This window comes from Sinocyclocheilus anshuiensis, unplaced genomic scaffold (genome assembly GCF_001515605.1).
Source record: "Sinocyclocheilus anshuiensis isolate Anshui unplaced genomic scaffold, SAMN03320099.WGS_v1.1 scaffold510, whole genome shotgun sequence".
NCBI lineage: Eukaryota > Metazoa > Chordata > Actinopteri > Cypriniformes > Cyprinidae > Sinocyclocheilus > Sinocyclocheilus anshuiensis.
The window spans coordinates 964337-975866 of record NW_015542360.1 but is presented as its reverse complement, the minus strand read 5'-3'; the positions used below and the strand labels follow the sequence as shown (position 1 = coordinate 975866).

Below are 11530 nucleotides of genomic sequence, written 5' to 3'. Positions count from 1 at the left end.
TTTCGAATCCATTCAGCCGATCTCCGGGTCTGGCGGTAGCACTTTTAGCTGTAGCTTAGCATAGATAATTGAATCGGATTAGACCGTTAGCATCTCGCTCAAAAATGACCAAAGAGTTTCGATATTTTTCCTATTTAAAACTTGACTCTTCTGTAGTTACATCGTCTACTAAGACCGACGGAAAATGAAAAGTTGCGATTTTCTAGGCCGATATGGCTAGGAACTATACTCTAATTCCGGCGTAATTATCAAGGAACTTTGCTGCCGTACCATGGGTGCAGCAGGCGCAATGATATTACGTAGTGCCTGAAAATAGTCCCCAGCTAGGAAACATAAGGAGATGCTAACGGTCTAATCAGAGTCAATTATCTATGCTAAGCTAAGCTAAAAGTGCTACCACCAGACCCGGAGATCGGCTGAATGGATTTGAAAACGGTAAAACTCAACTGTTTAACTCTAGGCGAGTTGGAAAATGAGCCTATTTTCAAAAATAGTGGAGTGTTCCTTTAAGGCCCAAGTATACTTCGATTTTTATGTATACACAAGGGTTTGCGTAAAGTGCAAGTGACGCAAATTCCATCATCAGAATATTGATGAACAGGCACCACCGGCTTTTTCTAGGTCGCACATGCGCATTGAATTTGTTTTGCACTAATCAGTTGTTCCACTAGGTGGCAACACTGACCTGGGCCGAAAACAAAACTAAAGAGACGAAAACAACAACAGACGCCCGCATTGACAAGCGCATGTGTGAGGGGGTTATGAGAGAGCCACAACTTTAGTTTAAACAAGTATAAAGATATTTTCTCGGCCATAACTTCTGGAGAAAAATAGCGCAGGCAATGGACAAAGAGGAAACTTTCGAGAAAATTTGAGGAAAACTTTAAAAGTATGTATTTTTTAAAAACTATTAGCATATAATATAGTATTAATAAAATAAAAGGCAGATTAAGTGTACTTAAAGTTAAGTGTACTTAAAAAGTGCACTTTGTAATCGTCAAATTAAAATTTGTACTTTTTAAGTGCATTTTAAGTAATTCTTTAAAGAAGTGCACTTATTTTGACTAACATACTAAAACACATGTAAAGTACTTAATTATAATGTAACTGTACTGTGTTTATTATTACTTTGACTATTAGGAATATTTTAAATGTACTAAAGTACAGCTTCATTATTACAAATGGGTAATTACAAATATATTTAAATACAAGACATATAATATAATTTCTATTGAAACTTCTAAGTATATTACAAGTATATTTTAGTTTACCATAAATCAGTACATTTGGCAGTACATTTTTATTATATTTTAAAGACAACAGACGCAATTATGAAAGTACATTCTGTATATATATGTAAATGGTTAAAAAAAATGTAAAAAATGTAAACCAATACATTTTCATATTATTGCAAGTAGGGATGCACCGATACCACTTTTTCCAGTACTCGCCCTGATATGATACTTTTATTTTTGGTACTTGCCGATACCGAGTACCAATACCGATATTTTTAGTACAGCCTAGCGCATTTCACACAGGCTGCTAGATTCACTTTTGCCAGTAAATCGTGTATGCCTAAGGTTGAAAATAAATGACATTTATAGTGAATGCCCCTATAAATGGTCTTATTTTTACGATTTAGTTTTAATCCAAATGATGCGTGCTAAGTGAGTGAACATCAAAGATCACACAACAGAAGTGCGCGCGTGCGCTCTCTCTCTCTCGCTCTATCCCTACCGTTAAGTAACTTGTGCATTGTTTTACTTACTTGTTTTTGACGTATCCGACCGAACTACAAACTTTCCAGTGATGTCTGTGAGAAAGGTATATTCACTCGACAAGCTCGCGCATCTGCGCCGCCGCGCGCTCAATCCACTCAGCGTGCTTTGTTTATCAGCTCGCGCACATCAGCTATACAGGTGTTAATACTTAAAGTGTAACGTTATATTTGTTGCATACATATACTTCGTAGTAGACATCCTTAACTCCATTTTGCTGTCTGTTGTTCTGTTGTCGGTGTTTCTTTGTCTGAATATTGTACTTATCACATGCTGTGTGGTACCGGCATTTGGTATCGGGGCATTTTAACGAGTACGAGTACAGGAGCTCAGTATCGTGCATCCCTGATTGCAAGTAACATGCATGTGTCAAAAACATTCAGTTCACACTTAGTTTTTTTTTTCCATAATAAGTACTTTTTATTTTTTTCTCAAGGTTTAAACCATCAAAACATTAGCTTTGATGCTAATTTATATGCTAGTGTTCTCCTAAACATTTAGCGAATTATTTTTAGCACTTGAAAAAAAATTGACAGCTTCACTGCTCTAAGAAACAAACCAATAATATCGATGACTCATCCTGCACTACACATTATCCAATCAGATGCTTGCTTGAGTAAGAATGCCCCTCCCACTGCAAGCATATGCTGTATGAAAATGAGTGTTATTATTTTACACAATTTTGCTTCTCAAGTAAATGTTCTTTTAGTTAAGTGGCTAGCTAACTAGCTAGTTAGTGTGCTAGTTTGTGTTACAATCACATTTTTGTAGTGAGTCTTGTTGCTTTATACTTTCATTCTTTATTTCATTCAAATTTGTGTGCTTTAATGATTGAAAGATAAGTCTTGCTTTGAGGATTTGAGGAAACACTTCAAAGTGCATTTCATAAACTTCAGAAATGTTTGTTTATTCAGAGTTATATTAAATGTGACTGATTTTGTTCCTGTGAGTCATTCGTCTATCAGGAGATATCAAGAGAAATCTTCAGTTCGACATGACTGTAATATTAATGTAAAGCAATTTCTTTATTTATGTGGAGCTAGTAGTGTCCATGCCAGAGGTTTATTCCCATGGCTTACTGGTTTGGATGCGGGTGCTAGCTTTAGAACAGAACAGGAGCCTCTACAGCTCGTTTGTCATGCTGTTTTTTTTTTCTTCTTCTTCTTTTGAGTGTTGGGCAATATAGAAAATCCTTATAGTCAAAAGTCTGAGATATCAAGTTAGAAAATCCGACTTTGGATGAAATGCAGAATTTGACTGTTTCTTAAATACCCTGATCCACATCAGTCTGAAGGATTTAAAGCCTATTAGTTGGACATGACTGAAGTTTAGGAAGTCCTTACATCTTTTTTTTTTTAACTATGAGACATTAATAACAGCTTAAGAAGTTTCTACACCAAACACTGCTGACCAACTTCAGCTAGTGGTTCAACCAATAAAATGACCCACAGTTTAACCATTCTGAGAGATTAAAATCAGATTAAAATGAATGAAATTGGGTGAAAAAATACAAGATTTAAATGTCGTATACAAGTTGTTTTACTAGTATTTTATTTTATTATACAGATAAACACATTAAATAGATCAAATTAATTTCAAGTTGCATATGTTTGTTATATTATATTATATTACATTATTAGGGCCCGAGCACCGCGGTGCGAGGACCCTCTTGCCATGCCCAAATTCCGTTATTCTCATAGTGCCACCTGCTGGCAACAGGAAGTGACATGCTTAACACTGTTATGGACTCCTAGGAATATATTAAAAATCATCAGCAACTTTTACATAAGCTGGCAACATGCTAGAAACATACTAAAACATGCTAGCAACTAAAGCCGCCCGCTGGCGGTGAGCCCGGGTGCGAGGGCCCGTTCATCGCTTCTTGCAGCTTTAATATTATTATTGAGTCTTTTTGTGTGTGTAATTTAACTATGTTTTAAATCAAGTTTTATCACTTCCTTCAAAGTGTTTCTTGCTGACTCAGCTGTCATCGTTCCCGTCCTTCATGACACATGCTACTTTATTTCCATCACTCAGATCTGGTGCTTAGGATAAAAGTAATAAAATAAACTTTATGCTTCAGGCACACACACACACACTGAGTTTCAACAGATGGAGATGATGTGTACACACACACAAGCACATCTGTGCTGCCTCAGGCCTACAATAATATCTCCTTTCAGTTCAGCTCATATAGAGCGGCTTTATTATCCGCCTCCAAAATAGATGCTGAGCACGGACAGAATGACAATGCTAGAGTCCTTCTGTGGATCAGCGCGTGATTCATACGCAGTCTGGAAATGCCACACACCACGCCTTCAGCTTGAATTATTGATCAAACCAAAGAGTCATCTTCAAGTTTGTTTGTTCTTTTTTAATTCTTTTTGTTAAGTTTATGTATCTTGTTTTGATTTACAAAGTACACTTTTTTTAGCATTAAGATAAATCTCATAAAATGTGAAGAACATGTCTGGGCCATATTCACCCCTAAATCAAGTTAATTGTTGCTATTATATTTATTTTAAATTAATTTTATTTAAAAAATATATATATTTAAAATATAACAATATATTAGATATTGTTTCATGTCAATGATTTGTTGAATTACTTTAATGCTCATTTTATTAGATTTTTTATGACAATAAAGCACATTTTAAACTCATTACCATAATGGAACAAAATCTCATCATGTTTATGTGAAACATATAAATACAAAAACATTTCATTCATAAAGTATCATGGTTATAATTGTTGTGCTGCCTTTTATCATTTTAATCTTTTTTTGACATTAAAATACATTTGACACAACTGTCATTACCGTAATGTAACAAAATCTCAACACATTTATGAATGAATGAATGAATGACACAGTATCACGGTAATAGTTGCACTGCCTTTTATAATTAACCATTTTTTTATAATTTTATGCATCTCATTACCATAATGCAACAAAATAATCAACAAAATCTCATCACTTTTATGTGAAAAAAAAATCAATAAATAAATTATCATGGTTATAATTGTTGCACTGCCTTTTATAATTAATCATTTTATGACAATGAAGCATATTTTACACAACTGTCGTTACCATATATAATTATATTGAAAAAATATATAAATAAAAATATTTAAAGTATCATGAATATAACTGTTGGTGCTATCTTTTATGATTTAACATTTTTATGACAGTTAAGAACATTTTACACAACTGTCCTTAATGCAACATAATCTTATCACTTTAATGTGCAAAAAGATATATTTATATTTTAAAGTAACGTGATTATAATTGTTGTACTGCCTTTTATCTTTTTTTTTCATGAAAATGAATCACATTTTAAGCAACTGTCACTACCGTAATGCAGTTAATCACTTTATGTGAAAAAATATATATAAAAAGTGTAATGGTAGTGATTGTTGTATTACTGCTTTTATTTATAAAAATAAAATAATATTAATAAAAATATAAAGTAATATGTCCTAAAGCATCTTGGTAATGAAAATTTGGGGTGAAAATGATCTTTAAAAATAATATATATATATATTAGCTTTTGCGGTGAAATCTGGGCTTTTCTTCAATTTGTATAAATAGGATTTGGCTTTTAATTAATGAATGTGTGAATTATTCAAACATGTATAATTGATTCCAATTATTATCAACATGAAAAGAGCTCTCAAACAACAGGAGGTCTTAATGTATGACTGAAAGCAGCGATTAGCGAGTGACCACCCATCTCATGAATACTAACATATGCTGGTTTGTCATCCGTGCACATGGAATCCTTCCTCCAGCAGATGGAGGTTTGTTCCAGAGCATTTGGTGTCCTCAATTACTAATTAATCTGACTTTTGAAAGCAAACAGCGAAGAAAATTAGGCAACAACTGTACGTGGCAAGCAGCTCCACCGTCTGGATTCTTCAGCTGAGATGTTTGTGTGGGATGTTCTTGCTTTGTGCTAAACTCTGCTTCATTCTTCTAAAGCCACTTGTGTGATTTATTATGTTTTTTAGATGCCCTAAATCCCTCCGATTGATCTCTTTTAAAGTTGAGAGCTTTGCACCGTTTGAGTGAAATGAAATAAATTGCTCTTGAGATTTGAAAGTGTTCTTCTCAATTGCTGAGGGGGTGTGAAGAGTGACTAGTTTTCTGGTCAAGAATCAAGCGTGTGTGAAGTTCAGTCATCAAGTTAATGTAGTTCAAGGCAGATAGTTAATGTAGTTCATGGAGTTCAAGGTGTAAAACTCAAATCACAAGTGAGATCTCTTTATGAGATCGATGTCTCGGTGTGTACAGTATATCTGAGATGTTTCTCCTAGACGGCAATGATAATAAATAAAAAGCAAATGGAGAAATTTTTTCTGAAGTCTCTTGCTTCGTAGACTTTGTCCTGAGAAAATCTCTCAAGTCCTGAGACAATCTCTCAAGTCTGCTGATCAACAGATTTTCATGTCGCAAAATGTACTCAGATTTATACCCAAATAAACCAAAATCAACTATCAAAATTCAGAGATCTCAATGTGAAAAAAACTGAAATATTTCTCATCAGATTTGTCCAGATTATCTTAACAATTCACATTGATTCTATAGCTTGTACTAAATGTGAACAATTGACCCTTCCCTAGGAGTTTGATTGACAGGTGATCTGACCAATCAAAACCGAATTTGCCACTTTGTCTGATAAACAAACAGAAGAGGAGAGTAGGTTAACGTCGGTGGACTTGGACTTGAACTTGAAAAACGGTGTATTGACGTCTTTCCGCGGTTGAAAAGATATACTGTCTGATGTTCATTCATGTTTATTTCATGTTATAACTAGTATAGAGGAAGAGATGATACAGTGATCTGTCACGACACATTAAAGAGCCACAAAATGGTATTTATTGTTTGCATTTCTTAAAAAATGACAAAATTTGAAAGCTGTATTTTATTTTATTTTTCACTGCGTGAGAACATGATGTGTGGCGTGAGAGAGATGTAACAACAGTAACTAATGGTGCGTGCACACCAAAAGCGGATATTCGCATCACGTTATCGCTCTAGATTACTCACGGGATGTTTTTCGTGTCACTCATGCAAATAAAAACATTGCATAATGCTCTCCTCCATTTTCTGGTATAACCGGACATGTCAAACTGGGCGTCAATAAGCTCTTCACTGATTGGCTTACGCGACGATGCATCATGCAAATTTTTCGCTTGAGTTGAAAATTTTCAAATTGCGCGGAACACACGATTGAGGCAAATATCGTGCGTTCGCGCAGTTGTCGCGCAATTCGTGTCATTCACATCGCCCGTCACGAATTCATGTTTATTCGTGTTTTTGCATTGACTTTGTAATCTACTTGTGTGAATAGTTAAATTCGCTTTTGGTGTGCACAAATTGTCTTTCTATTTTTAATGAACCTAAGCAATATTAGGAGAAACATCTGAAAGGGATCTCTGATTTAATGGGCAAAAGGTCATTATTTTAACAGCAAGTACATTTTGCACATTTGTGATTACGGTAAAGAATAAAAAATATATATATGAAAATATAAAAATAAGAAATATTAGGAGAAACATCTGAAAGGAATGAGTTTTATGGGCAAAAGGTCATTATTTTAACAGTAAGTAAATTTTGCACATTTGTGATTACGGTAAAGAAACTTTTAGAAAAGTTTTAGAACTGTAAAATATATTTGTCGATGTAATGAAAACTGTTTGTTTGTTTGTTTATTTATTTGTACAAATGTTTAAAAATGTTTTTGTTCATATAAAGAAAGTCATTGGGGTTCAAGACAAGACATTGAATCTCACTGTGTAGATGAAGAAAATAAAAACAAAATACGAAATACATTAACAACCAAAAAAAACTGTTTATTTATTTATTTTTATGACTATTTTTATAACTACTTATTTATCTCTTTCATTTTTCTGCATAACATAAAAGAAAATATTATGAAAAAAATGTTTTTATCTATATAATACGAGTCTCTGGGGTTCAAAACAACATGGAAATATAGACCAGCAAAGTAAAACAAAACAAAACAAACCCAAAACACAACAACAACTTTAAAAAAAACAACAACAAGCAAACATAAGAAACAAAACATTAAGGTTCAAAGTCATTGGGGTTCAAAACAACATTTGAACACTTTGAATTTCATTTAAAACATGAAACAAAACCCAAAACATATAAAAAAACCAACAACAAAACAAAACATTCTTACAGTTTTATAATGACACACGGATGAGTAAACAGTCATTATTTTTGGCTGAACGAACTCTTTAAGTCCTGATGGTTAATATTCAGCTGTCCTTATTTCCACTACATTCTCGACACTGATCAAGTATGAGCAGTCTAAGAAAAACAAATTCTCTTCTCCAGAGGGACTTCTTGGGCTTTGATACGTCTAGTCGAGGAACCGGGAACTTTCTGAGGTTGATTCAGCCTCGAGCAATGTGAGCACAACAAGCAAAGATTATGACATGATCTGCGTCCAGCAGGGCCGCTGGAATTGTCCTCTGCTCGCTCACATTCCCAGAGACGCGTTCACACGCTCGCTCGCTCTCTTCATGGAGGCTTACAGTCGCAGAAGCAGAGATGTAACGTTCTTCCCTTTTGTTTCGCAGGGGATTTTCCCAGCCGGATACGTTCACTTGAAGAAGGCTGTCGTCACGAACAGGGGGTAAGTGTCTTTATTCTGAATTACATCCAACTGCTCCCTCCATAGAGAACAAATGGGCTGGACGAGGAAAGGCAACGGGGAAAGAGATGGATGGAAGAGAAACGTTTTATTTATTCATTCATCTCAGTCCTCTGATTCCCTTTCTCCTCTCTTGCTGGCTCATGAGTTTCGTCACATGCCTGAAAGGCTGAGGTTTCATCTTTTTGGAAGGTCTCTTGCTCTCATTTCTCTCTATCAAATATTTGCTTCAGATATGAAGCTTGGTGTGATGTGAGACCATCAGCTCCTGGGATTCAAAAGCTTCATGTATTTAATGTTTTTGAGGGATAATTGATTTAATGGATAATCAGAGAGGTTTATATTGTGCTATGGGACATTTATAGTATACTTTAAATCTAAAACGTATTAAAAAAAATGTGTACTTGCAGATAATATAACATTAATGAAATAAAATTGCACTTTTTTCAATTTTAAGGAGTGCACTTTGTAATAATGTCAAATTAAAAGTTTTGCTTCAACATCATTTTTAAATCATCATGTTATTAGTTTACTTTATGTATTGTAGTTTGCACTTGAAGAAGAAGAAATAGTCCACAAAAAAAATACTCTTAGGTCATACAAGATGTATATGAGGTTATTTCTTCATCAGAACAGATTTGGATAAATGTAGCATTCAATCACTTGCTCACCAATGGATCCTCTGCAGTGAATGGGTGCCGTCAGAATGAGAGTCCAAACAGCTGATAAAAAACATCACAATACTCCACAAGTAATCCACTCCACTTCAGTCCATCAGTTAACAAATCCATAATTAAAGACCTTTTAATTTTTTAAATAGTTGCTTCTGGCTAAAATATGAATCTATAATCCATAATATTGCTTCCTCTGGTGAAAATGTTGTTTTGTCTGAATCAGGAGAGAAATATGCACAGATCAAAGACTATTTACAAGCCAAAACAGATCTAAATAAATATGCCAGAGGATTTGGCAATTGATTTTTTAACTGGACGAAGCATTATTATGGATTATGGACTCATATTTTGGCTAGAAGTGATGGTTTAAATGTAAAATTATAAATAGATTTGTTTCTTACAAACACACAGCTTTTCACTTCATAGGATGTTAACTGATGGACTGCAGTGGTGTGGATTACTTGTGGATTATTGTGATGTTTTTATCAGCTGTTTGGACTCTCATTCTGACGGCACCCATTCACTGCAGAGGATCCATTGGTGAACAAGTGATGTAATGCAACATTTCTCTAAATCTGATGAAGAAATAAACTCATCTACATCTTGGATGACCTGAGAGTAAGTAAAATGTCGGCGAATTTTCATTTTTGAGTGAACTATTCCTTATATTTTAGTATATATTAGTATATAGTACTCCTTTTAGAAGTGCCTTTCTTTTCCACAAGGATTTACAAGCAGAAATGATGATGTTCTTACAATCTAATGGTTGTAAAAGTCATTAGAAGATCCGTTTTTTTGTAAAGTTATTGATAAAAGACAAAATTATTGTTTGTACACTGAGATCGCTTTAGAACACATACAGATGCTTTTTGTATGTTCCATTTATTTCAAAAACATTACAGCAAATGCATCTTTAACCACAAGTTGTCATTTGAACAAACATTCAGTTGCTAATGCTAATTTGCAGTTCAGTACAGTGAGGCAGATGTTGATTCAGTAACTGCTGTGAGTTTCAGCGAAGGATTTATCCGACTAATTTCAAACCTGTAAATGTCAAGTTTGTAAATCGTGAAGCTAATCTACAAGCAATTTAAAGTAGTCTCCCACTGTCTGCACTCGAGCTACCCTTTTGTAGTTAGCAGAACTACAAGCTACAAACAAAAAGTTACTTCATTAAAGCAACTATTTCACAATTTGGAGATCTTGTTTGTTGCGCGTTCTGTGGGAAGAAACAATAAATCTGTGTTTGCACAGCTTTTGGTTGCACCACACCGCTAATCGATGAAAAATAAAGCTAATTTCTGTTAGTTTCTCCCTAACATTACATTATACAATGTTTAAATCGCCAATTGAAATGGTTTTCAAACCACATCCTCTTAATTCGTTAGCATATTTTGTAAATCTGGTAGATAAAATAGCTGACTGTTGTTCTGTGGAAAGCCTAGATGAGTCAGTGGCCGCGCATCTCTGCCCGCCCACGGCCGTCAGCTGGAGAGCAAAGCCGCTCACCCGTCTAAGCTGTGTAGAACCACTTCAGCTCTCGCTGGACGCGCCTACACCTCAGCTGGACAGGTTCTCAGATTTTTCTCCTTCAGCGATGACTCTACGTCTCAAGCTGATCCGAAGCCGCTCGCCGTTGACACGTCTTCGCAGCTGGAATCGAGACCTCTCAACTCGGCTGACCTGCTCTCCGCTTCTTCAGCGACGCAGCAGTTCCGGTCCGGATCCCCTGCCGCCATCCGGCGACCTCAAAAGCTTCTAAAGAAGAAGCAACGCGGGGACGCTCTCGCTCGGCCAGACGCTACCCTCTTCCTAAGCGTCAGGGACCCCGACCCAGGATTGCGTTGGACCCAGTGCCTCAGGCATGATCCTGATCCACGAGACAGGAAGAGGATGGGGTCAGATCTCGCCACGGCCGGACCGCCCCTCAAGCGGCCTCTCTTACACCTCTTAACACTCCGTTCAGCTCCGGGTGCAGAGGCAAGTGTGTTTTATGCAAACAATGGGTCCATTCATGCGCCCAAGCATCCGACCGCTGTGATAGCGGAAAAAATAATAAAACACAAACATTTTCAGAAAGAGAGCAAACTTCCTCTTCCATCACTCGTACGTGTTCTGCCCCCATGCGGCCAGTCACCCGAGTTAATTCAACCCCTCGTCACGCGGGCCGAGGCCTGGCAGGCCATCCCCGGGGTGTCGGAATGGGTTGTGGGCATAATAAAGCGAGGATATTCACTCCAATTCACTCGGAGGCCCCCGCGCTTCAGCGGCGTGGTCCCCACCTCCGTGCAGGGCAAGGACGCACATGTCCTGCGCTCAGAGGTGATGAATTTGCTGGCCAAGGGAGCCGTGGAAAAGGTTCCTCCAGCCCAGAGCGAGTCAGGCCTTTACAGCC

General features: G+C 36.3%; 1 protein-coding gene across 1 annotated transcript in view; it reads left to right on the top strand.

The window, feature by feature from the left end:
• Nucleotides 1-11530, top strand: part of dock3 (dedicator of cytokinesis 3) — a 258400-nt gene that overhangs the window by 96880 nt on the left and 149990 nt on the right. The window contains exon 4 of the mRNA XM_016490711.1: nucleotides 8388-8443. Within this exon, the coding sequence (XP_016346197.1) occupies nucleotides 8388-8443 (56 nt within the window). The remainder of the gene's footprint in view (nucleotides 1-8387; nucleotides 8444-11530) is intronic.